At 39.1% G+C, this 27385-nt stretch overlaps 1 protein-coding gene across 2 annotated transcripts; it reads left to right on the top strand.

Moving 5' to 3' along the window:
* The first annotated feature begins 1322 nt into the window (after window positions 1-1322).
* LOC110041428 (uncharacterized) lies at window positions 1323-27078 on the top strand. 2 transcript variants are annotated; one of them, XM_089293234.1, is made up of 28 exons: window positions 1323-1505; window positions 1719-2655; window positions 9125-9231; window positions 9537-9630; window positions 10147-10253; window positions 10903-10996; window positions 11739-11842; window positions 11968-12053; window positions 12189-12271; window positions 13001-13066; window positions 14864-14978; window positions 15195-15254; window positions 15456-15599; window positions 16154-16207; window positions 16727-17813; window positions 18382-18469; window positions 19316-19400; window positions 19717-19791; window positions 20352-21086; window positions 21420-21567; window positions 22303-22473; window positions 22572-22621; window positions 22991-23040; window positions 23613-23697; window positions 24213-25082; window positions 25942-26013; window positions 26126-26150; window positions 26292-27078. In XM_089293234.1, the coding sequence occupies exons 2-28, from the start codon at window positions 1817-1819 to the stop codon at window positions 26849-26851; spliced, it is 6054 nt and encodes a 2017-aa protein (XP_089149360.1). In that variant the 5' UTR covers window positions 1323-1505; window positions 1719-1816; the 3' UTR covers window positions 26852-27078. The 2 variants fall into 2 exon arrangements, with proteins under 2 accessions (XP_089149360.1, XP_089149359.1); XM_089293233.1 differs by having other exon boundaries at window positions 18379-18469.
* The last annotated feature ends 307 nt before the right edge of the window (window positions 27079-27385 follow it).

The following is a 27385-nucleotide window of genomic DNA, read 5'->3' as shown; positions in this document are numbered from 1 at the left end:
GGGTATTAACAAACTGGCCTGTAAATCATAAACTAGCCTGGAGTCAATAAACGATTGGTATTTACTTGTCATAAAACAAGAGCGTGTGAGCTGTTGAGTTGCTTTAATCCAGGAGATCATCTTCTCTGGTCGGAAGCCCATCACCCTACTCTGGTTTAGTCGTAAATTGCTGGTCTATAGAGGTGTTTGTAATTCATCAAAGCAACTTACGAGCTAAGTATGTCTCATAGTAACGCCATATGGATTATGTACATCGTGTCGAAACACGTAAGTGCTAAAGATCATCATCAAAAACTGGATTTTGGTATAGATCGATTTAAAGATCGTTTCAGGATTGAGAAAGTGTGCTTGCGAAATCTTGAAAGTTAAAAATATTCACATCTCTCTAAGATTGTGCAAAAAAGTAGTGCCTATGCGCCTTAATGCAAAATTCTGTCATTTTGCTATCTATCTTGGTCAAAACAATGCATAGTCAGCGAAAGATCACTTTACCATTGCGTCATCTCTGTGTGTTACTCTTGTGTGTGAAGTTTTCTTCTTTCTTTATATGACCAGTTCTTTGAAAGTCCAACAAAAAGTGAGGCGCAGCAACGGATCAAGATGACAGATAGTATTAAAATCCTCATGTTTGTAAATACTAATCTGCTTAGACTAAAAAAGAATAGAAATTTAGAGGCTATCTAATTAATGTTTTAATTTGGTTTGAATTCGTTTAATAATTTTTTTTTTTTCAAACGTGGATCCTAACATTGAGGAGTCAGTGAAAGCCCTTGTCGTGGGAACATGAGAAACGGAAAAAAATCATTCTGGGTTCGTTGGAAACGTGACAGTTGGCAGATCTGGTTTTCAGAATTTAGTTCGAAAATCAACAGATAATCTTGAAACTCAACTGGTCTGTCCGTTTTTTCGTCTTAGTATACTATTACATAAATTGTGTGATTATTGGCACAGCAAGAACAATTACCAAGCCAAGCTAGCCCTTTTCTTTAAATATTCCTTCACCATACGTGAGCACTCTATGTATTGTGTCCTTTGACATTGTCGACGTCTCCGATGGCTGTTTGTAAGTTAGATAACCTGCGTGTGAGGTCGTGTGTGAAAAACAACATTGACTGATATATTTTCTAAGATACGATAAACGCCAGTGTCGCAGGAAAAACGTATAAAGAAAGCGTTTGATTCAATGTAACTATACATTTAAAAAATCGAAGACTGAAGAAAAGTAAAATTACTCAGTTTAATTTGGAAGAAGGTATCTTTTTCAGACCACAACACGCACGATGCTGAGGCAGCTGGCGCGGTCGCTTAGCCCTCAAGGTGCATGTGTTATCCTGATCCTGCGCGCTGCACCGGTGAGAGAGAGCGAACAATTTGTGAAAGGTGAAAAGTGATTTCGACGGGAAAACTTCCACATATCTCTTGATGAGGGACCCGTCAACTTGCCGTAAATCTCCACGTCAAATCTCCATGAGTGTGGCCGCCCTTGGTCGGTAAATTTCGCCAAGGTATGGGGGTTTCAATTTTATTCTTGAATTATTAAGTTGTATGGTAGTCGAGGTTCTGTTCATAATTAAATACAACTTCCCAGGAAAAGGAAATTATAAAGTTCGGACAAAAAAGAGGCAGAACAGGGCTTTTCTTCTTATACTTGGTTTTTCAGTGTGTCTGGAAAATGGCTTTGTTTTAATAATGCGTGTTTTTCACTCTAAACTTCGCAGCGCCAGAATGAAAATTCAGAGTCGAAACTAAATCTCTACGGGTGCTCACTTTCCCAACGCAAGGTATTACGTTTTGACGAAATCTCGCCCATCGTTTCATGTGGACGATGAGCTCTGGCGACGAAGAGAACGATGAAGGCATTGAACCTGGTATTATCGACGAAACGGACCCCGTGTTCCGTTCTGTCGCTGAAGCGGACGTCAGTTTGGATGAAATGATGAGTTTGGCATGTCGGCAAGGCAAACTCGACATCGTGGAGTTGTTGCTGGAAAGTGGAGCGCATGTTGATTATCGGAACAAGGCTGGCAATACACCGTTGTTAGAAGCGTGCAGTCAGGGGCACGTTGAAGTGGCACGTTATTTGTTGGACCATGACGCCAACATTGATGCCCCCACTGAGACCACCTCTGATAGTGCCCTGACGTGGGCATGCACCCTTGGCAACGAGGCCATTGTGGAACTGCTGTTGGAAAGGACATCAGATGTTGAACATCGAACCAAAGATGGTTGTACAGCGCTCATGTTTGCGGCACTGGCTGGTCATGTGAAAGTGGCAGCCATGCTGCTTGATCATGGTGCAGAGATAAATGTTGAGTCGGATAGCAACAAGGATAGCCCCCTTACTTTTGCTTGTTGGAAGGGGCACTGTGATGTTGTTGAGCTTCTTCTGGAAAGGAATGCCAACATTGAGCATCGCACAAAAGAAGGTTTCACACCACTCATGTTTGCCGCCCTTGGGGGTCATACCGATGTGGCGCGAAAGTTACTTGAAAGAAAGGCTAAGGTTAATGTTCCCAGTGGAAGTAATAATGATATCCCGCTGACGAGTGCCTGCTGGAAGGGTCACCATGATGTCGTGAAACTTCTTCTGGAGTTTAAATCTAATATAGAGCATCGCACAAAGGATGGCTGCACTCCGCTCATGTTGGCGGCACGGTATGTAGGCCTTAATATGTATAACGTAATTTATAATCCCTCTCAGTGACCAGGAAAGCCTGTGAGTGAAATAGATAAACATCCCAGAGTCAAACATTTTGAGCAAAAATCCCAATAGTAGCAGGTAATGACTGTGCAAGTCCTTGGGATCTAAGCTACACAGTTACGATTTTACAGTAATTCAAATTTCCTGTGTGTTTTTGGCTAACCTTGATCTTCTTTAACAGGACAAATGTATACTGATAAATTCCCCTTACTTCCCTACCACTTGTAAACCATAGTTTGTTTTTTGCCAAAAACTGACTGAAGTCATTTTCATGGGTGGCTAATGGTCTTTTAAAAACCACAGGCCTGGCAAAATTTTGATCAAATTTCATGGGTCTTGCAGTTTTGTTTTCTAGCAGTTATGTGCATCACACAGTCTCATAAAGCTCTCTCGCAGGGTTTCAATTTTTTGCAAGGCTAAGAAGGTCTTGAAGTAATGATTTGTTTGTTTTTTATATATATTTTTGACATCTGAATGTCTTAGAACCTGAATGTTTGGAGCTTGCATTTAAAACATTTTGAAGTCTCAATCTTGCAGTTACAGAAATCAAAATGTCTTGGGCTTGCAAGAAAAACGCTAGTCTTGCCTTCTCCCAAAGTCTTGCATTTTTCATCATTCACCTCCCCTAGTTTCTCCTCTCATCTCTTCTCTAATCTTTTTATCAAAGATTGTTGCTCTCAACAACACAATACTTTTGGTAACTTGACACTCATGGCACAATGTGATAAGTTGAAGCATGTAAAACTGATTTCAGATTGTTAACCAAATTATTTATGTATGATAGTATTATTTCAGTTTTTGATCAGTGTAAGAAGTCCATCTGCTTGCTGAAAAACAGAAAACAAGCAAAGTTTGGAGCCAGCAATGGCACAATGTGATAAGTTGAAGCATGTAAAACTGACTTCAGATTGTTAACCAAATAATTTATGTATGATAGTATTATTTCAGTTTTTGATCAGTGTGAGAAGTCCGTCTGCTTGCTGAAAAACAGAAAACAAGCAAAGTTTGGAGTCAGCAAAAAGAAGTGTTCCGTCCAAATTATAACTCTGTTACTTTTTCCTCAACAGAGATATTACAGAACAAATATTGAGAAACGTTACAATATTTATTATGTAACCACCATATTGGTGTTATTTTTTTGGATGCCAATATGGAGTGATTCAAGGTTTCCAAATTTTTTCAGTGGATCCTATCAATAGATAACAGATCAGATTAATTGATAGATTAGTAGATTGTACAATTGATAAGCTTTCACTTTAAATTTCTTTAAATACATTATTTGTCTAAATTATGTCTGAAATTTTTCAAAGATATGACATAAAATTATTTTTTGGACAGTTGCAAATGCCAAAGTGCATCCTTTCCAAAACAGAGTGCTATGTGTATGTCAATACCAAAGTTTGATAGCTAGAGATTAATGTTTTATGTTAACAGTATTGTTATAGGAAAAATAGCTTTTTAGGATTAACAGATTAACAGATTTTAGGATTAAGTTGAGGCCTGATGACATGACCACACATATCCAGTGAAATGAATAAAACTTGTTTTCTGATTGGCTGACAAAGACTTATTTATCAGAGCAAAACAATAAAAACCGTGTTTTATAGTTTACGGGATTAGAAAATTATATCTTGAAGTGTGAAAAGAAATCAAAGCAATAAGTGAAAAATCCCCTACCTGATCTTTGAGTGCTTTAATACTTTATTTCTACTATAACAAAGTATTTACAACTTCAATGACAATCCCTTTCTGGAGTTACAGTACTGGAATACCGTAAAATCTGACATTAAAGCCCCCCCCCCCCCCCCCCGGTCATAAGTCCCCCCAGAATATAAGCCCTTCTATTTACTAGCAAAGATATTATTCCAGATATAAGCCCCCCCCCCCCCCCGATATAAGCCTATGAATGTACAAGTTTGTTCCTTTTGCATTTTGTTTCAAACATCTAAATGTAATGGTATGTTAGCTTTAATTTGTTTCTCAGATAGGTTTTATCTCATTGTTCTGAAACATTTTTTTCATTCCGGTTATCGGTATGTGCCCCCCCCCCCCCAGATATAAGCCCCCTCCTTCGTTTACAAACCCACCCAAAATCCCTTTTGAAGTTATATATATACAACATGTAAGCCCAGGGCTTTAACATGGGATTTTACAGTATATAAACTTGCAAATATATCTACACATTATAATTCTGTCTCTTAGTAGATGTATTCTTAAATGCCTGTCATGTTTCATTGCACCATAATGTTAATTTGTGGGTTTTGCTTCTTGATTTTTAAGATCCATGGTAGTTATTTAAGACATCTTTGGCAGTCTTGTCCTTAAAAGATCAAGGATCTCTAATATCAATGATTAAATTCATGTCTTTTCTTTCTAGTGGAAACCTTTTAATGTAGCTGTTCTTTTACTCTTTTTAATGCTACAGTTAACAATAACATAACCTTAGGTACTACAAATTAGCAGTACATTGTAAAGTTAAAAAACTTTTATATACAGTGTACATGAACATGTTGTTTTTAGTTCCAAGTTTTCTCGGTGAAGAAATTTGATACAAAACGATCATCTTTATAGCACGCGCCACTAATTGAATTTTTCTTCTTGAACTCAAAATTCATGGATATATAAATTTCAAAAAGGGTTTATCACACAAAGAATTTTCTTATTTGCATTAATTACAGGGGTATAATATTGATGCACAACAGACATGATTGGTTCCAAAAATTATAGTGAGCACTTTTACCAAAAAGTCATTTCCCCCCTCTCAAAGTTTGATAAAAGAAGGATTTATTTTGTTAAGTCAATATTTTTTTGTACAGGAATATTGCTAATATTTTGAAGGGTTGATGGTGATCATTATATTTTTGCTCATTTGATTTTAGTACTGTATTTTCCCACAAAATTTTGTAGTCTTAAACAACACTTGAAAAATATATATATTTTTAAAAAATCTTAAAAATTGATTTTTTATTTCATTACAGAAAGTAAAATTAAATTTCATTTTTGATGAAACTTAATATAAGGCAGCCAATAATCTCTATGCTCAACCTGCTGTGTTTATTTAGCCTTTGTATTCTCATGCTAAATAAAATTGCACTCATTTACCTGTTTGTATTCCTAATGTGCTGGCTAATGAATCCTTGCATAACCAAGGCAAATTATATTCTATCATTGAGTTTACAGGGAAAAAAAAATATTGCTCACAGTCCCAAGCATTGCAAAACTTGGGTCTTACATAAGACAGCCTTTAATGCCCTTTCAGTATACGATTATGACAATTTCAAAATTCTTAAGGTATTGGACCTTGATTTTATGACTGAACAAATTTGGAAATTGTTGTTTCTCTTGTTATGTGGACTTTGAAGAAGTTGTTGTGGAGACCTTTCTTTTCACAAAATAATAGCTCAAAGTTTAGGTAGTACAAGTACATCTACAAATCCATAGAAAAATGAAATTTACATGTACCATTCACTTTTCAGTTTTTGAAAGATGTTAAACATTTTATTGGTAGATAAGCTATGGAATTAAAAATCAAATTTATGCAATTACAAATCAGAGGTTGAGGCACCTCACAATGCCTGTAAAGAATTACCATCTTTAATCAGTCCCAGAAGTTGACCTTGCCAAGATTTGTTTGTTAAAAATAATTAGTGGTCTGATGATTAATGGATAAATTTCATTTACAGTTTATTGCTGTGTTGCTTCTGTATGTGTTATGCAGCTAATGCTACAACTCCTATAAACACTCGTTTTGCAATAGTATCTTAAAGATGTTAGCCACACTCTTTTTACTTGACTTGCAAGAATGTCTGTTTTAGGGTAAAGTTCTGAATATGCAAGAGGTAGCAAACAGTAAATTTGCCAGTTTGTGTGATGACGGATCTCACATCTTTTTTCTGACCACAAGACTTTCCCAACTTAGTAAAAGAAACCGAGACTCCGAGAAGTTGCTGCAAATAAATTACAGACAGCAAGAGCTGTAGGGGACCACTCGTTACCCCAAATTGCTGCAGTAAATTGTTACCCCCAGAGCACACATGTCACTGTCAGAAAATGACTGTGCTCTTGATTCTGGCCAGCTTGGAGTTGAACAATTCTTTAAGAATCATCAGGCATTTAGACAAGAGAGGGAAACGTAAAAAAAATCTTTTCTCCCAAATTTCAGCTCTGGGTACATTCTTAACAAGCTTTTAAACTTTTGTATACAAGTATAGCTTGTTCTTAAATCTCTGGCCTTCTCAACCTCCGTGTCATTACAATGCCCAATAAATTTCTTAAAGTGCTTAATAAACTGAAGAAATTTATTTACTATGAGTCCAAGGAAGATCTTGTATTAACATGTCAATGTGTTTATTTCAGGACTAAATTTCATTTGCATTTTTGTATGTTGTTTGTTTTGGGCTTAATTATGACACATGTAAGTGATTATGCAATCATTTTTTTGATCCCCTTTTAACATGTCTTGCCTTGTGGATTATGTTGTACCGGTAATAAATTGTGCAACTGAAAGGCTTTCTGAAAAATCCATGGTAAAAACATGTTTTTAGCACTTACAGTATATACTATTACAGACCTTATAAATTTAAATGTTGGATTTACAAAGTATAGACAAACACATGTCAGACGGCAACTGATGATGAATTTTTCTTTTCAAGGTTTTGTTTTATATAATTATTACAAAATGAACAAAATTAAGATTTGTGATTCTTGATGAAATATTGCATCTTTTATTGATTACAAAGTAATGTTGTGTTGCTGTTTTTTCTCCATAGCAACAGCACTATTTTAATCCTTTCTAGATTAACATAAACATTTTAATCTTAGATTGCATTTAATTCAGTAGCTGGATGTTGTTATATTGTTTTCAAATGTCTTGAATACATCTGAAATCTTGTTTTAAAATAGTTTTTGGTCTTGAACTGGTTTCTTTTATCTTTGCTGCTTGCTACTTAATTTGCTCTATTTGCATTTAATGCAGTTTTTTTAAAAAAAATGCAATTTAACAGAGTTAACAACAAGGAGCACAAGTCTTGTCTTTGCAGTCAGCGGCGTTTAGATTGGCACATGCGCCAGGATTCCATGTGTTCTTGGGCTACAAGGCATTGACAAAAGTAGTCTTACTTTGAGTCAGTCATAGTCAGCAATTTTTCTAGGACAATTCTGTCCAAGGGGGAAAGGTGCATTGAGGTTAACCCTATGTTAAGCACCAACCCGGTGAGACAAGGCCAGACGACAACACCAGGGACTATGTGCCCTACTCTTTTCGATAAGTGTGAGGGTTCTTTAATGTCCCCTGCTAACCACATAACACTGAAGATGCAGGAGATGGGGCCTACGATTTATAGTCCTTATCCGAGAAGACTGGAATGTCTAAGCATTTTGCAGATATAATTACAGAGGTAGCACATTCTGTTGGTCTGGTCTGGGGCTTGAACCCTTGACCTCCCGCACAGCAGTCTGGCACTCTACCAACTGAGCTAACCAGGCGGCAGTGTTTTCCATCAGCGTTAGAGTTTCAAGCAAGGGGACTCTTCTCAGAGGCTCTTTCCCCTCCCCTGTCCCTCCCTCTCTTTCCACTGTTTTGTCAGTGCGATGGGTGTCTGCTTTTTTCCCTTCCACGTGGGGGCACATGGCTGGGTTGCCAGGATTTGCCAGCCATGGGAGGGGTCTCCATCTAGGATCTGGCTGCCAATAGTAGATGCTTCTGGATACCTCAGTCACCCAACTTCCACTTTGCAGGGCAGTTGTTTAGTGTAATAAACTATCACTATTTGCAATATTAGGTGCAGTGCTTTTATACATTCAAAGAATTGGGTCTGAATCTTTTATTGTGGTAGAATCAAAGTTTTTCACTTGCATTGCCAATCTTATTTTGTGCAGTGGAATTAATTACTCTTTCCTCTAAGCAAGGTGATTTTAAAAATCTTAACAGCAGGAGTCACAAGTAAACCATAACTGACTTCCTGCTAATAAAATAAAATATTGCAAAAAATTTGTTTATATAAAGGGGTTCCTATTCTCCAATTATGTTCTTGTTGCCATTCAGAGTAGACTCTATCTGATGTAATGTTAAAGCTCCAGAAAATTCCTGTAGCCTCAACACAGGAAATTGGAAATTCCAGAGAGACAGGGGCATCAGAGGGACAGGAAACTCTGGAAGAAAGAGGGAAGGGGTGGACAGTTGAATTAGTTCCCAGATGGTCCTTCGATTCAGTGGCGTGAGATTGATGATGATGATGATGAATCTCAACTTGACCATGCAGATTTCCCACCCTTGGTATCTGTTACATGTATTTACGTCAAGCTTTCTTTGGTTTATAGTGCTGTGTACATTTGTTGTAATCAACCATTGTGATTGCTTTGGTCCTGGTGGTGAGAAAATTATTTAAAACCCCTCTAACCCAGTGACTGTTTTATTGTTTACAGTGAGGGCCATTATTCAGTAGCCAAGTTGATTCTTGATAGCAATGCTGAAGTGAATGTTCCCTCTGGTAGTGAAAATAACATCCCCCTTACTCTGGCTTGCTGGAAAGGTATTGTGAACTGATCTCTTTCTTCGTACAGTACGTGTAGCTGTAATGTAATTCAGGGGTTTCATTGAGGGCCAGGCACCGGGCAAATTGACCGGCTATGAGGATGATTTTGTCCACCTGGTTTGACCATCTGGAGGAACATTTTTTCTTGGAAAGAAGTTCAGTATGAAAAGTTTTGCCCACCTGTGAAAACCAGTTGCCCTCCTGCAGAAAATGTCAATAAAACCCCAGGTAATTAATCTATGTCCTTCCCCAGTTAACTCTGTCTTCATCATAGTGATTGTATGATGAATAACTTCTTTCAGGCCATACTAATGTGGTTGAGCTTCTCTTGGAACACAAGTCAAATATTGAGCATCGTAACAAAGCTGGCTGTACTCCCCTGATGTTAGCCTCAAGGTAACATATATGAAGCTCACTTCTTTTTGTATGTGTTAGAAAGCATTTCAGTTTTCACTGAAGGTAAGTGGGCAGGATGAACCAAATCCAGTGTTGTGATTGGCTACTTGAACGGGCAAGATGGCACTTTCTTACCTGCAGGAAAAATACTGTTCTTTGTGCCATATATAATCAATCTTCTATTGATAAAAGCTTGTTCAGTCAAGATGGCTGAACAGTGGCCTCATTGTTTTGTTATGTGTTTATGGATGTTAGGGATAGGGTTGCATAATACAAAACATCAATATCTCTAAAACGAAAGAAGATATTCCACAAGAAAACATCATTCTTTATTTTGAAAAACCTTTCAAATGAGCAACAATTATTTTTTCATTTCATAGGCACTTTAAACAGAAATGATTATATTACAGACAGTTGTTTTCAAACTACTGGTACTAAACGAGAACTGTTACATAGTGACTCAGAATCAGATTGAAATTCAAACATGTAATAATCATTACTTGATTGTATTTTTAGGGAGGGTCATGTAGACACCACTCGTCTTTTGCTAAACAAGGGAGCTGAAATAAACACACCATCAGGGAGTAACGACGACACACCACTTACACTGGCCTGCTGGAAAGGTATTTATGCAAAATGATACTCTCTTGGTGTACACATCAGCATGAAATAATTAATGGCTATTGATAGAATTTTTTTGGCTATGAAAATTTGTGGCAGATGTAAATACAAAAAAAAAAACACACTAAACCCCACCCTAGGAAAATATGTACCAAACAAGTCTTCTACATTGCTGGCAAAAAATTTTAGGTGTCAAAATTTCAGACGTTCAATGATAGTTTTACTGCACCCTCAAGGTTTTACAGAATACACTGATGGGAAAATAAGAACAATTTTATTAAGCATCTCGAGCAGTTTCTCAATTAGAGTTAGTTCTATAAAGGAAAGTGGTGACTTTGGAGCTATTTAAAAGTTTTATACTGTACTGTAAATATTTCAGACTCCAACCAGAATTTTAGTTAGTTTTATTTTCAGACATTTTTTTTTTGTCCAAAAAAATCATGCAAAGTTTCATGCAAGTAATGTATATTATAGCCCAGGGCTTACTATTGACATTTTAGGTATCATACATATTTGAACCTGTGTTTTCATCTGTGTTTTACATTAAGGAAACTTCTTGCAATGATTGCATCACCCTCTTCTGTGACTATTGAAGTATACTAAGAGCTTTTTACAACTTTCCATCATGAATATCCTTTCTTCTCCAAACAGGCCATGTGGATGTGGTTGATCTTCTCCTAAAACACAACTCCAAAGTCGATCATCAAACTAAAACTGGCTGCACCCCTCTTATGGAAGCTACAAGGTTTGATTTTGCCTTTATTTCTTGTTACACTGTGCATTTTCCTATAGTGACACTTGCCCAGGGCTAGAAAAAAAGTTAATTCCAGCTTGCCCTTGGGACAAGTGGCCTCAAATTTTTGTTGCCTTGCGCAAGTCTTACATGAAGTTTGCTCTTTTAATGACTTGGTTGGTGGACAACTTGCCTGATCTCTTGGTCATTGGGCAAGTGAGAATGAAAAGTTACTGCCTGGAAGGAAAATCTACTTGTCGTGGATGACTGGATGGCACTCTTTTCAAGCCCTGTGACACTGTATATTTACAAAACAATATTGATATTTAGTGATGAGAATACATGACAGTATTTCTTATAAACAAGGTCAAGTTGTTTTCATGGAAGGTTCACCAAAGTGCTTGCTGTAGCTGTACATAATTTGTTTAGATTACAAAGACCGGGTTTTAGGAATTAAACTAGAAGGTTGTAGCAATAATTTATTACTGGTTCCTGTTTTTTTTTCTGGTTTCAAAATTCTTAGTTTTGTACATGTATCTCTAAGATTTAAGCTGGACCATTGAGGTGGGAAGATGGCATTATTTGATACAGGCAACCTCTCTCCTGACTCGCACACTATAGGACATTGCTGCTTACATAACAAGTAAAATATTGGGTTTGACCCACTTGCACCCTCACTCCCCAGAAAGGAACAGTTTTGTTTACAGTACATTATGAAGTAATATGCTGACAGTACCAATTGACTGATTTCTAGGGAGGGTCATGTCTCTGTCGCTGAACAGTTACTTGTGCATGGTGCTGATGTAGAACTTCCTGATAACTATGGTCAAAGTCCTCTCTTTATGGCCTGTTGGAAAGGTAGGTCTTCATCAATTTTTACAAACATTCACCTTTCTTATTTTGAAATAAAAAAACAAATGTGTACTGTAACAGATGTTATCAACAAGAAGCTTGTGCTAAGTTACATGCTTTTACTTGTTCAGGTCACCGGGATGTTGCAGAACTTCTCCTTGAAAATGTTGCGAACAGAGACTGCCGAACAAAAACAGGCATCACGCCCTTATTTCAGGTATCACAGAAGTCTAGTACTTGTTCTCAGTGCAAAAATATTAGTCAGAGAAGGCTATCAGTTTGGCTCTAGATCTAAGATCAAATAATCACGAAAGGAAATAAACCTTTAATGTTAGTTGCTTTTTCCCCTCAGGCTTGTCGAGAAAACCATGTGGATGTAGTAGAACTTTTGTTGGATTATGGAGCCAGTGTGAACGCACCATTCCCAAACAGCAGGTTAGTCAGATTTGCCTTTCATAAAGATCCTTGGGGAGTTGTGGGGAGGCAGTGGTCTAATGATTAGTTTGTTAGAGTTTTAATTGAACATTCCAGGTGAGAGCCCAGGGTCTCGTGTTATGTTTTTGAAAAAGATGCAATACTTCCAGTCGCTTTACAGTAAAGAAGCTGGAGCAAAATGCTGGCTCTATCTGATTCTGCTCATCCTTGCCCAGGGAACAAACCATTTACTTTACTGTTCTACCGCATTTTGAAGCTGTACAGAGTTTATTTCAATTCATGTTTTCTAATCACACAAACTTGAGGAATTTTACCACATGACATGTGCTTGGTAAGTGTAACAAGACATGTTCTGGAAAGATAAAAGAAGCTCCAAAAATGTTAAGTAACACAGTCACAATCATAATGACACTGAAAAGTACGTATTTAAACCAAGGTTAAACAAGCAAGCATAACTTAATTCTCATTATGCAAATTCGTACAATGAAAAACTGATTCACATGTCAGCTGGTAACATTCCTTTTGTGTCAAGAACAAAAGAGTTTGAAGAAATATTTGGATGGCTCCCAAAGAGGTGCTGCAATACACATTGAAAAAGTGTCATTTTTTAGGAAAAGCATATTGAAAATTTTCTCTTCTGCCTACATCGGTCTTTTGCAGGTTTAGTACCACTGCCATTCGTTAAATGGAAATGTTAACTATTGATTACAAACTGTGCTTTTATTGTAGGGAAAACCCTTTGACTCTAGCAGGAGAGAAAGGTCATGTGGAGCTTGTCTCTCTGTTACTGAGCAGGTTAGTTGAAGCTTGTTATTATTCAGCTAAAACAAAATATGACTTTCAGGAACTGCATACATGAGCACAATGTATTGCCACAACATGTTGCACAATTTTTTAAAATGTGTTAAAATGTTTCTCTTTGGACTAGGGGTATATCCTTTTTGATAATTTTTAAAAGGTTTCATTTGAAAGAAAATTAGTCATGAAACCATAAAATTTCAGGAACAGGGTTACTTTGGGTGAGTGGTGTTAGTTACTGACCGTCAGTGAGTTGTTGGAGAGTAATTGAAGCAGTGTTTCAGCCAGAACTTTTTACTTGAGGGCCAAAGTGGCCCCTGAAGACCTTTATTAGGGGCCAATTTTTTAGGAAAGGGGCCAATAAATTGAAAGCTACCGAGGAAAAATGCTTCAGGGTACCAAGGAAAATAAAGCAGTTTATTATGATCTATGATAGAATTTAATAGTAAGTGCTTTTTGAAGTACTTCTATTCAATAAAAGTTTCTGAATCAGGATCCTTGCATTACAAGAGGACAATCCATAGGCATACATGGCATAGTCAATGATCAAGGGTTTGGAATGCTTTAAAGGGCGATTTCGAACACAGTCAGCCATTTGGAAATTTTGCGATGTGAGAGAATCAATACTGCAAAGCAAAAGGATGGATTGACTTCTTTTCTTATGTTGAATGTTTTAAAAGCAATACATCTTTCAAGCAAAGATCTTTCAACATGATTTTCTAGAAGGACATAATTTGTGACAAAAAAACCCGTTATTGATTGTCAACTCAGAGAAATGTGGTTGCCATTATGATGACTAAACCAGAATTTTTGGTGACTGTATTGGTCGCAATTTTGAGCCCTGGGATGGCTTTTAAATTACTTTGCCTGTGTTAAGCGTGCAGCTTTGTAAAAGGGCCAAATTGGCCCTTTTTTCATTTTTCTGGCGGCCGTCTCTGATTGCAACGCAGGATTCCCACAATGGCGTGGTCTGGCAGAAACAATGCTGAAGTGTCTATTTTGAGTATTCTTCTGAACTTCCTTGAGCTTTTAAAGAACTGCTACTCTCTCTCTACAAGGAGCCAAACTGTTGGAATAGAGAAAGCCCTTTCCCTTCTCATTTTCTTTCACTGCTAACAGCAGTGACCATTAAGTGGTGTAAAAAATATTTATATACAATGTATTCAGAAATCCAGTGAATGATGTAAAATTCTGGGTTGCAGGAGAGTTAACACTCAATGAACCTGTTGCACTAGATAGTATCTGACACTGGTTTCAAAAGAAAATACTTTGTATGTACCTGAATATCTTTTCTTTGCTCAATTATGACTCAAAAGAGCTTTCCAATGGACAGCTTATAGGTGAGGTACTGGAGTGATTAGGGGGTTGGACTTAAACTATACATGTACACTGTACATGTGTTTGTAGGTCTTAGATCCAATCCTTGTCTGGAGTGAAAGTGTTGTGTTCTTGGGCAGGATGCTTTACTCTTAAAGTGCCCTTCCCCACCCAGGAGTATAATTTATGGGACTGGTCGTTTGCTAGGGAAATCTGGGTGAATATTGGGTGGGTGGGAGGTGGGGGACAAATTTTACTGGGTTAGCAGCCCATTCACATGAAGAACTCCTAGATGCCATGGAAAAATTAGTATTGGGTGTTGCACTGTTGCAGAATATATTGTCTTGTTTTGCTGTCCTGTCTTCCTTTTCATAGTCAGTTGTCGTGTGAATAATTAATTTTTTTAAGCTAGTGAATCTTTGGCATCCTTTCCCCAATACACGCACTCACTATGACTAATGAATGTAATCGTACTAGGAGTGCAAATGTGGAGTGTCACACCAAGAAGGGCTGTACTCCATTCCACCTGGCTTGCAAGGAAGGACATCTGGAGATCGCTATACAACTTCTAGAAAAAGGGGCAGACACCGAGGTAACTAATGCTCTTGCTGTTCCTCCGCCCCTCATGCACAGACCCTGTGTCTTGTTCTGTTGTTGCTGTGTTTTATGGATTTATGCTTGGATTACCTGTACTACATGTAGTGCAACCAGCGCACTGACGCTCAGATCTATCTTGGTCACTGGTAATCTCACTAACTTGCTTTGTGTTAATAAGCAGATCGTTGATTTTGTGCTTGTCAATTTCCAGGCCAGCGACTCACGAAACAACACCCCTCTTGTTGCATCCATGAAGAACGGCCATGCAGAGGTTTGAGATATTAATTTTGTGAAAATTATGTGTTTTTTTTTACAAAAATAAGATGTTTTTAATGAACATATGTAGCAGTCCTTACAAAGACAAAGGTTTACCCGTTTAACCTTGTCTTTTCCTTTCTTCACCTTTTCTCTATGAATGGAGAATTTAGTGAATTATAAATGTCGTGTATTATTGATTTGCTGTTTATCTCAGGTGGTGGAGTGGTTACTGGGAGTTGTGAATCATTTGCCATCTGAAGATCAGTGCCAGAAGTGTCTGGTTGCACCGGTGGACGACAAAGAAAAACATGACGATATGATGCTTGGACGAACCAAGTGCTACGACTTGGTCACCAAGGTTTGTGCAAACCAAAATCAAGGGGAACGAGCGTAATTTTATTATAGAGCTATCAGTTCAGAGTTTACTGTTCGGAAGTCAGCAAGGCTATTGCGAAAGCATGCAGTCTAACTTTTTGTTCTATCACACAAAAACATCGTGTGGAGTGGCACAGTGCTCTACACTGAAGCATGCAGGGTCCAGTTGTTCAATGGGGGGACAATGCTATCCACCGGATAAATCACTTAAAAAAAACCACTGGATAGTGTGGTTTGTTTTGTCAACGCTTATCCACTGGGTAGTAATTTATCCGCTGGATTGCATTATTCATCCTTTCAACAACGGACCCTGGACTGCAGATCAAGTAGTCTCCAGGGCTCAAGCACTTGCCAGGGACATGGGTTGTGCTTTGCTCTCACTAGGGTATTGGCAAATTATTGTGGTAACCTGGCAAATTTTGAAGGTGGGGGGATGGGCAGGGGCATGGGGAGGTAACCATCCTGTTAGTGATAGCACAGCCAATGACGTTTTGAGTATCTGAGTATCTTTTTTCTTTCTCTGTGGTTTTTCTTTAGGCAAAGAAAGCAAAAGAACAGAAGGTCCAACGTAATACAGAAATCTTTTTGAAGGTGAGTTCAGAGTTTCATTCCAATATTTGACTGACTTCCTGCGTGGTTTATATAATAACCAGTCTATAACCTATGGACTTTTGATTCTCGTATTAAGATCAATGTTACTTTTTAAGTGCTTGGGCAGTGTTAGGGTTAACGTGTTGTGTTCCTGGGCCAGACACTACTGTCACAGTGCCTCTCTCCGCTCAGGTATATAAAAGGGTACTGGCAAACGTGAGAAATAATGGCGGTTGCGGGGGGGGGGGGGGGGGGGGTAACTTGTGGTGGACTTGCCCCTCATCCAGGCGGAGAAGTAATACAACCAGCCACTTCATGTTACAGACACCAGAAGTAAACAGCGGATGATTGAATCTGCTTTCATGTACCTTGTATGATGGGCCGAGCAGTTGAATCTAACCTTTGTTTTTGATGTAACTGATGTAAGCTGTAGTCGTAATGATTAGCTAGAACTCTGTAGTGTATATAAGAAGACATTTTATTGTAAGTGAAAGTGACTTTTGCGATGTCCTGTTATAGGAACTCGAACACGAAAAAGAAAAAGAAGATATAAGGAAAAAGAAGGCCGCAGCTAAACGGCGAGATAAGCGAAAGAGAAGAAAAGCTGCCAAAGACAGTGAAGGTTCCTGTGGAAACCAAGTTGGTGAAGACCTTCCACTGGAGAACAGACCACAAGAACTAGTAGATGACTATGAACAAGACCAGGAGGAGAATGAGTGTGATGTTGTCGACACCACGAGAGAGCCTTGTACTGACGGGCTACTTACTGCAACAAGCCACAGAGAAACCGCAACAGAGAAGAAGGTCTACCTTGTAACCCAAGATGCGCTCAAAAACAGACAGATTGCCGACGATGACAGAAACAAGCTGAAGATTTCTGCCAGTAACAAGAGACCCACACAAGATGCTAGTCACACCAAGCCTAAAAGACCTCTGAGTAGTACAGGAGATGTGTCGACAACGCAGAATTCTGTTTGTTTAAATGAACGCAGCCATCGACGTAGTCACAGTGCAGGGAAGGAATCTGAGTTAAAAAGTCATTCCGTACAGGATAAAAATGCCAGAAAGAAGAGTGAGGATTTGGCAAAGGTCTCCAAGAAGAAAAATACCCCAGTGATTGGTGACAAGGCTGATTCTGTTAAGGCACAGAAGACTGAGATTAAAACTAAGACAACAAGCGAGGTGACTCAATCCGAAACCGTAAATTGTGTAAAGCCAGATACGAAACATCAAAACAAGGCTGAAAAGCCATTATCAAAGAAAGAACAGACCGAGAAAGCAAATAATTCTGCGAGCAGTCCAAAAAAGAATTCTTACAACAAGCAGCAAATTGTTGGAAACCCTGGCCACGTTGGAAACAAATCCTCTAGTTCGAAAGATTCCAGCCATGGGGGGACAGTTCACCCGGCAAAGGTTTCATCAGATACAACTCAAACTTCTGTTAGAAGGGGTAAAGATGGACAGAATGTCGCTGATAACGCTCACATATCGTCAATAGCGAGTGAGAGTGGTAGATTATTTACAAAGGGTACGACTTCTTCGGGTCATTCACCGAGTAGTGGTAAAACATCCGCGACGATTGAAGGAGAAAGGGAACATAAACCAGGTCAGTGACATTGATTCATTTGTAGACCATTTTATCGAGTAACAGCTCCAAAACAGTTAAGTGACTGAAAAAAAAAAAGTATTCAAGCCAAGACACACGACCTACTCAGCTTGAGACCACGTTTTGTTTTGTTTAGCGCGATGAAAAAAAAAAATGCTCAATTGTGATTCCTTTTGTAAAACCCACACTCACGATTGTGTTTGGATGAGGTATTCCAAGAGTCACCTAAGCCGACTTTATTTTTAAGCATAAGCTTCCTTATTTATTTTCTGGATATGATGAGATAACATACATTTTGTATGATAGACGTTTTTCTGACCCACGCCTTTGTAGGGACGTGTAATACAGTTTTAAATCAGTTCGTCTCAGGGTGCCTGAAACGTTTTCAAGATAGGTTATCTATAAGGAATTCCAATGGGTCAATTCCCACTGCTCTCACCAAGTCATTTTAAATTTTCTATTCATTTTTCGGGTCATGTAGCTGATCTTGTCAGGTTCTTGACCTGAGAATCCTCACTTATCTAGAACACAGTGTTGAGTAGTATTTAACATTTTTTTTTTCTAGTAGTGCATTCGCCGAGGTCGAAACAACAACACCACCAAGTAGGGAGGGGTGAGGATAATTGGAAGGAAGTCACGAGGAGCACAAACTCAAAGTAAGTAGTCAAGCTGTCTGTAACATGTGGGGTAGTGTGATCATCCAAGTCAGGAGCATCAAACGATAAACCAATTCATACAGTAAAAAAGTCATAGAGCGGTTTTCAATTGAGTGTCGTAAAACCAAAACCAAACCAGTTACTTGCCAATTAAACTACTCAGCCAATCTCAAACCGTAGTTAAACCAAAACCAAAACCAAGGTAATTGCCTTATAACTTTTGACACTCAATTCAAACCGCTCTATACTGGCGTCATTGTGCTACTTGTAAATGCTAAAATGGGAGTTTTCTATTTCATTGGTAAGGGACGAAAACTATCCAAAAGCAAGAACATAAATTTTCGGTTGACGTTGACGTTTACGCTTAAATGTATATTCGTAAACGCTCTCCAGAGTAGATGAATTTATAACAGAGAACTATCTCCTTTTACGTTCTCTCGTATCAACAGCTACACTGGTAGACACTAACGTCATGTCTAGTAATTTACGCATGCTAAGTGTCAGTCTCGTACCCAGGCGCCTTGGTTTAATAGCTATTTCAACGTTAGCGTATTCGTTCATCGTTTACGTGTTCACGGGCGCGAACGTACGTTAACGATCGTCAGACTCGTGTAGACGAACGTCTTTGTATGCGTTCACAGACGTAAACGTATAGGTGTAGACGTCGTCTTAGTTGTAAATGTAAGGATTAGTTGAAATGATCAACACACAAATTAAATACAGAGGTCACCAATTTAACTTTAATCAGTGGAAATTTTGGTGCTTAATCAATTAAGATAAATCCTTCGGTTACCCTTCCAGCTAAACACTGACAAACAATCAAACAAATGCTCTTCTGAATTTCAGGACGGTAATGTTTCAGTTGACGGCACCAAATGCAATCTGTGGGCGAGTCATTGGCCGCGGGGGAAGCAAGATCAACTCAATAACGGTATGCAACTAAAAGATGTATAAACAATGTATGCTTCAGCCACTCGACGTGCATTGTACGCATTTAGAAGGCAATCTGTAAGACTGTTTTAACCTCAGGCTCTTCCAACTTAGACATTAAACACTTAATTGCGGGCCACATATTTACTAATAAACATTGACGTTTCATTGATTCGTGTCGTTTGACTGTTTTATTTATGGTGCTTTTGGAAGAAACGTGAGAGATTGTAGCGTAATTACTGAGCTTAGTAATTATATTTGTGATTTGCTTCTTGTGACGAGCCAAAATGGTAACAAGGGATTTTTGATGTTTTTAGGAGGATTCTGGTGCGCAAATAACGATTGGTAAACCAGAACCAAAGAATCCAACAGACAGAGTTATCACTATCAAGGTACAGTTTATGGCATTAATACAATTTTACAATTGCAATATAAGATTCAATTAGATTTTTAAAAGTAGACCATTTGTTTACAGTAAGGAACATTTGTAGCAGTTTTGGCAAAGTTTTGGGCAAACACCACAAACACCAGAGGTGCCTTTTTTGTACTTTTGTTCTGTTAGAAATGGTATGGACTCGCCATGGGGCTATTGGGAGAGGTCAATAATGGCATGCTAATTATTGTCAATCTCCTGGTTGAAAACCATGCAGTCTGTGGATATCTCAAACACCACAGGCTTTATATAGCGATACTTTTCCCTTGATTATTGTTTTTTAAACTAGGTAAGGATGTTACTTTATTTCGTATTCTACAGAAATGGAATGCTGTTTACGTTTGCCTAGTACGACTCTTAAAATGGTTATTCTAAACGTAGAATATTTCTTACCACAATAGGAGGTCCTTTTCTTCCTACATGGACGATGTAATTTCTGTCCAGCCAGACCCCTATCCTCTAGATGGTTGTTATTATAAACCAAAGGATTAACAGTTTTTCTCTGTCTTTGTTTTGAAGGGCTCCAGTAAGGCAGTCCAGAGGGCCAAGTTTCTTGTCACGCAAGCCTTAAACACGCCCAGTACAATCGGACAGACAACACCCACCATCTCCACTGCTACCACGTCAAATGCAATGTCATCCTCGGACAGAACAGAAACCAGCGCATCACCAGCTCCAGTCAGAGGAAACTATGCCGCTATCCCATCATCTTCCTCCGAATGGCCGACCATTGAACAGGCAAATAACATGGCAGTCCAGGCGCCGCCAATGAAGACAGTGGCTCCAAACAAGACTGAAAAACCTAGCGAAGAACTGAAAAGTTCACCGGAGCTGAGCGATGGCAGCCAAGACGTGTTTGAAGATAATGCAGCCGTGGCAAGCAAAGCTGAAGATGCGACATTTAACAGCTCTGAAGCAGCGAAAGCCTTTGTTACCTCGTCTCCTGTGACTTCTGATGCGACACAGACCTCATCGTCAGCTTGGAAACCGTACATACAGTCACCTCAAAGCATGGGTGCTTGTACGAGTGCTATGACAACAAGTATCAGTAGCAGTGTGACTCTGATTAGTTCGCAGGCTGCAGAAAGCAGGTTGACTTCGGCAAGACACGATGGCGGTGCGACAGCTTCGTATAAGCCTTTTCGTTTGCAGGAAAATCCAGGTCCACAGGTGCAGAGTCAATCCAGAAATAACAGAGTGGGTGATAGCAAGGGGCTAGCTCCTGCAACTTCACAGGAGAATTGGGAATCAAAGGTAATTTTAATGTGATTTTGTTTTCACACATGAGCTATCAAGAGCTTGTTGTAAAGGGTGCGTGGATCAAGATTGAATCGGTGTGCCGCTAAGAGAACTCTCCTTCAACTCACTGTGAATGAGAAAGGTTTCTCTTGCTAATCAAGTAGTAGTGTATTTTTAATTACTATTTGCTTGATGTTTATTTTATGAAATTATTATGCTTTTGGCTAGGTAAGGTTACAAACCTTCCCTGGGAAATTAATAGAGAATTTTACGTTACCGTTTCTTGTCCAGTTGTCAAGTTTAGACTGAAGTTTTAACGCTTACCGTGTCGTTTTTTGTTCCATCAAGGGCCACAAATCTTCACCGACCTCTGTAGCAACAGTATCCATCAGCACTAGTGCCGTCACAACTACTACTAATCGAGATCTTCACATCACACCTGAAAACCCTTTTGGAGTCATTGGGGAAGTTGCTACTGCCACTACCGCATTTCAAAGTAATTTGTCACTTGCAGGATAATCCTTCCACTTTCAGAGTCCAAACTTCAGGCAATATTAATCTGGTTCTTAAAAAATTTTCAAAGTTTTGAGAGAAACCCTACGTGTGTGACCATTCAAATGAAAGCTATCGAGCAGTACTTTTATTATGTTGTACAACTTGGTTCTATCTTTAGTCTGTGGATGAAACCCTAGTTTGTGACCATTCAAATGAAAGCTATTGAGCAGTACTTTCATGCGGTACTGTTTATTAAGCCGTACAAGGTGGTTCTAACTTTTAAGTCTGTGGATGAAACCCTAGTGTGTGACCATTCAAATGAAAGCTATTGAGCAGTACTTTCATGTGGTACTGTTTATTATGCTGTCCAAGGTGATTCTAAGTTTTGAGTTTGTGAGTGAAACCCTAGTGTGTGACCATTCAAATGAAAGCTATCGAGCAGTACTATTATTATGTTGTACAAGGTGGTTCTATCTTTAGTCTGGATGAAAGCCTAGTTTATTATGCTGTACAAGTTAGCTGTAACATGTTAATCTGTGGATGAGACCCTAGTGTGAAAATTGCTTAAAATGTTGTATAACGCCCAGTCGCTTGTAAACAGGCTCTCACAATACAAAACTCTGATTAGAAGCTCCACTCTAGTCCAATATACGCGTAGCAATAAACCGAGAAAAGCTTGAAAATACTTTTAAACAAAGCTTGCGGATCTAAAGTACATGTATCCTTATCCTTCTAGCTGAAGCTGCAGTTGCAGAGTTTACTCCGTCCCAGCAGGAGGGGTTGCTACAGAACAGAGCCCCTTCATCGTCTTCTACAGATGGAGCATCGTCAGGGTTGTTACCATCTCCAAGGGAACGAAACAAGTCCAAGTTTCCTTACTTCAGTCCTTGGGCTTCACAATCTACAGGTAAACGCGCCTCTCCCACTCCTCCCTGCTTTTGTTATTGTTAGTAGTATTATTTGAATGCCAGTTTTAATAGTTTTTGTTTTCCACGCAATTTTCAGGTATCTCCGACATTGGCACAGATAGCTTTGCATCGGGACGAAAGCTGGAGGTAATGCGTTTGTTTTTGTCAAATTAATTAAGTACTATATCAACACGAGGGACTGTGTCTCTCCACGTTTCCAAACATGGAGAAAAAAATTGAAAAATACGACGCGTAGCGGAGTATTTTTGACGAATGTGGAGGTGTTTGGAAATGTGGTTAAACACGGTCTTTCGTGTTTGGTATATCTTTTCATTCGAGACTAAAACTAAGGAGAAATAGAGAAGAAAATTGTAACAATATATGCTAATTAAGATCAGATGCCCAAACACCGTCACTGTCACCGTTTCCTTGGTTTAAACTTGATGAATTATTAATCCGTTGGAAAAGTACAGTTCGGACGCATTTTCCTGATAGGTAATCTTATTAATTCTTTAGGGTCCTCTGCCTGGAATGGAACTTTTTACTAGTAGTTTGTTCAGCAGCAGGTAGGTTGTAAAATTCTCTCACCTTGATGCTACTGAAGTAGCAATCTGTTCTCTTGAAGGAGTTACGTCACGGTTTGCGTTCCTTGAAAAGTTGAGCAAAAATTTTCAAGTCCGTCGTTTGTAATCCGTGTTTATCTTGTCCATCCTTCACCATCCTTGTTCCTTTATGGTTTATTATTATCTCTTTGATGTTTTTCTATCTTAGTGAACTACTATTTTCAGGTTTTCTTCAACTTAAAGATAACTCAAAAAATAACTCAAAACACCGTGACAAGGTTCCTTTAAGTTTGAAATTTGGTGTTTTCGTTTCTGTAGTGCGCGAAGTGCCTACACCTCTTGGAATTTCTGAAAAATGTTTGATTTTTTTTTTGTCATGCTGGAACAATGGTCCCAGAAAATTGCTGGAAATTTTAACCGAGTCTTGGAAGATTCATATAAAATTGAAATCTGCTACGGTGGTTTATTTACCTTTTCCAACTTCACGTTTTTCTCAAGTAAGTGTTTCACTAAACAGTTTCTTTAAAAACTAATCACTCTGTTCCTGTGATTAAAATGGTTTTTGTCGTTCTTAGTTCTCTGTCATCATATCCTTGGTCAACTGGTGAAGATGGCCGTGAAATTGAAGAAAGATCACGAAGCATCAGTTGGTCTGGCCAGGTAGGATCCAGCACCTCTTAATATCAACCTAGATATTCTCCTTACTGTATAGTATACAGTCTTTTAAATGTTATGGGAGAAATGGGTGGTTCGTCAAAATGTTTTCTCGTAATTTTCCTTTTTTTCCTTCTTGTGACGGCTCTACTTGGAAGTGTACTAATTGTTTACTCTTGGGACTTGGGAATTGGGTAAAAACGAGAAAAATTTTAAAAGCTTTTTGAGGAAAGGGATCTTTTTAAGAAATGAATTTCCTGTGCATTCGCTATTCTAAACTTAAGATAGTTTGTGACATTTTATTTAAGATGAAATTTGCTTACTTTAAGGCATCTCATATACCTCTTACCCAGAGCATTGTTGAGTATTCTTCAATAAAACATTGAAAATTGTCAGGTTACCCTGAAAAAATGTAAGAGGGAGAAAAAATCTCGATGGATAAGTGCTGCATCCTGCATTCACTTCATGGTGTAGAAACTAGTATTAAGTTGTATGTTAACTTATTTGATGCCCGGTTGCAGCACGACTACCAAGGCGAACATCAGTTCATATCACCGGTCAAGGAAAAGTTCTCTCCTTCAGCTCAGAAATCCGGCTCAGATGCGGCCGCGATCAACATGAGAGGAGCTTCTGACCTTCGTGGTGATTCTGGAACTTTCAAACCGCTGTCGTCAGGGATCTGGGGACCAGTGACGTCACAGCCTCCTCATGCTACCTCACTGTCTGTTGTGTGCGACGAGGGAACTCCAGATAAACAAGCTTGGAATAACTCTGACAGCACCAGCAGTAGTAGAAGTAGCAGTAGGCAGGAGCTTTCGTCCATTATGGACAGTGACGTGCCCGCGAGTAACACTATGTGGAATTCATCGGCGTTTGTCGAGGACATGACACCGACTCCACAAGAGGCTCAAGGAGGAATGAACACAGCGCTGTCAGATCAAGGGGTGCCGACGGGTTCACAGTGGGTGCCGGGTAGAGGAGCTTATAGTGCTCCCTCCTCACCTTCCCTCCCTCGTACTCACAATCTCCCGGAGTCTGCACCTCCGTCGATGGGAGGCCGCCCCTCTGTTGATGATTTCGCCGTACGGTCTTGGGCTTCCAAGCAGAGAAGTCCGCGCTCTTTAAGCAGCAGTGAGCCCTCCACGGGGTGGAATGAGAATCTGCCTGCACAGCCGAGACGATCTAGTGTTGATCTGTCGCAGTCTGGTGGTGGCGAGAACAGCATCCCTGCACATCCTTGGCAACAATATTCTCGCATGCCACAGGGTTATCCACCTGGATTGACGATGAGAGAGAACTGGCGCGAACAGCCGGCCCCCACGAGCAGCAATTCAGAGATCAACCAACTACTGCAGCGACTAGGACTGGAAAAATACGTACCATTGTTTGAGGTATGGTTGAAAAATGTAACTTAAATTGGTTTGTAAGCCGTCTTAATCTTTCTCAATTTTAACCATCCTTGCTATTTTGGGGGACTTGTAATTGCGTCTTACTACCTTGATAAACAATTTATTTTCTGAAGTTTGCTGCGATTTTAGGGTTATTGCGATGTTAAAACTGGGACACAAAATTAAGTAATATATGCTATATTGAATCACGTTTTGTAAGATATAAAGTTATCTTCAAATAGGAGAAAACTTCGAAAACATCCAAGATTGGTAAAGACAAGAGAAGATTTTAATGTTAGCAATCAGTCTTAAAGGGCGAATTGTTAAACTCCATCCTTTCAAACCGGAAACCTTCAGGAATAGGGAAATAAAATCGGATGGATGAATCCTTAAGACGGAATCCACCAGAAGTTCGAACTCGAAAAACCTTGTACCAACATTATTTACATGGTATTGTAAACTCCTGTACGAATGTTTGAAATATCTTCTAAAACAAATATTTCTAGCAACACCAAGCGTCGAAAACAAATGTTGAACTTCGTATGAATCATTTGAAAGTACTGGTGAAATGAAAGTGATGAAATTTTTTCATGTGTTTGCACAATGTCTCAGAACTTTGAAATTTGTTTTCTCTCGTTCCCATGGGAAATTGTTTTCGGTGTTATTTCAGGCAACTATTTATATCTTACGCTTTAAGAAAATGTGAAAAGGACTGTGAAATACTTAAAATTATTCTGTTACCAGATTTTTGTCCACTAAAAACTGAAATTGCTCGATCTTTTATCGGATTTTGTCTTAATCCTTAAAATGAATCATTAAAACAATACTATTTGCCTAATGATATTTTGCGTACCCGTTTCAGGAGCATGGCATCGACGGTGTTCAGCTCTCTCAGATGGTCGAGGAGGATTTGGAAAATCTCGGCATACCTAAGGTTTTTGACAAACTTGTAACCCTTTTGTTGATTGTGTGGGTTTTCTGTTTTTGAGAGTTTTCCATTGGTGGAATTTGTTAATCATAACTAACTTGTCTCATCTTGCTTGCAGGGCCCACGGTTAAAGCTATTGCATGGTATGTTTATGTATGATTCAAAATATTTTTTCTTTTTCATATGTACGCGACGCGGACCTTTATATACCATTCATGGCCTCTGTTTCACTGCGGCCTGAGTCCAAAACACTGATCATCATTTTTGTGTTTTGTGTGTCGCAGGTACAAGATGGTCGGGTGGAAACTTTCAGACACCAGGGAATGGATTTGTCAAGACGGATCCAACCTCAGCCATCATTCAGTCGAACAAAAAACCCAACAAGATGGAACAACAACCACTGTTTAACAACCAGAACCACATTCTTCAACACCACAGTGATGCTCATCTCTCTCCTCTAGGACACAAAAAACAGGCCTTGAAACAACCCCTCCACCCCTCAGTCTTACAACCTCTTAGTAACCACGGCAACCAGCATCTGCTGTCCCTCATGACGTCGTCTGGTCGAACGCTGAATCCTACTCAGCACGTTGGGATGGGGAGTCAGAACCACGCGAGTAACCACGCGAGTGGTCACGCGAGTAATCTCCCTCCTCGCCCACACTCAGCTTCTGGAAATATGACTAATAGTCAGGGGTATGTTCCGGTCGGTTCCCACGGGGATCAAGCGATGCCGGGGGGTTATGTTGCGCAACAGGGGCAGTTCGTGAACCCCATTCCGTACACGCAAGCTCCTCAGGTATTTTATCCCGGCGGCTTTTACTACTTCTACCCGCAGCAGTAGAAGGCTTTTGTCTTGACACTTAATTTATTGATTCAAATCATTAGCCTCTTCTTGACACTTGTAATTTATGATGTATACGCGATGAAAAGTTGTCGGGGATTTGTGAAAAAGAACCATTAAAGAACAAATGTTTAGATGTAGATTCGATATTTAGTGAATGGACGCAAGGGCCTTGGTTGATGTTTGAGAAAGAAGACCTCATTAAAGTTCACTTATTGAATATGCAAGTTGTTTGTAGTTGTTTTGAGGCTGAAATTTAGGTTTTAGAAATCTACTCACTCTGAACTACGTGTAGCTGTTTTGGCAATTGACATTTATATTACCTTCATATCCCGGAAAGAAAACTGGAAAACTAGTTGAAGTCGACAACCTGAGGTAAATTGTGAAAAGGCGCCGAGCGCTTTGTCGACTTCGCCATCCTTGCCGTCCTCAATATAAAATGATTATGAATCAGTTTTTTTTTCAATACTCTTCTAATCTTGCTATTAATTCGTGCCAGCGAACGAAATCATAGGAGATGTCCATCTTCGTCGT

This window comes from Orbicella faveolata, unplaced genomic scaffold (assembly GCF_042242905.1).
Source record: "Orbicella faveolata isolate gen_17 unplaced genomic scaffold, um_ofav_v1 contig_25, whole genome shotgun sequence".
Taxonomy (NCBI): Eukaryota; Metazoa; Cnidaria; class Anthozoa; order Scleractinia; family Merulinidae; genus Orbicella; species Orbicella faveolata.
The sequence above is the reverse complement of the archived record's forward strand: the minus strand, read 5'-3'. Positions and strand labels throughout refer to the sequence as shown.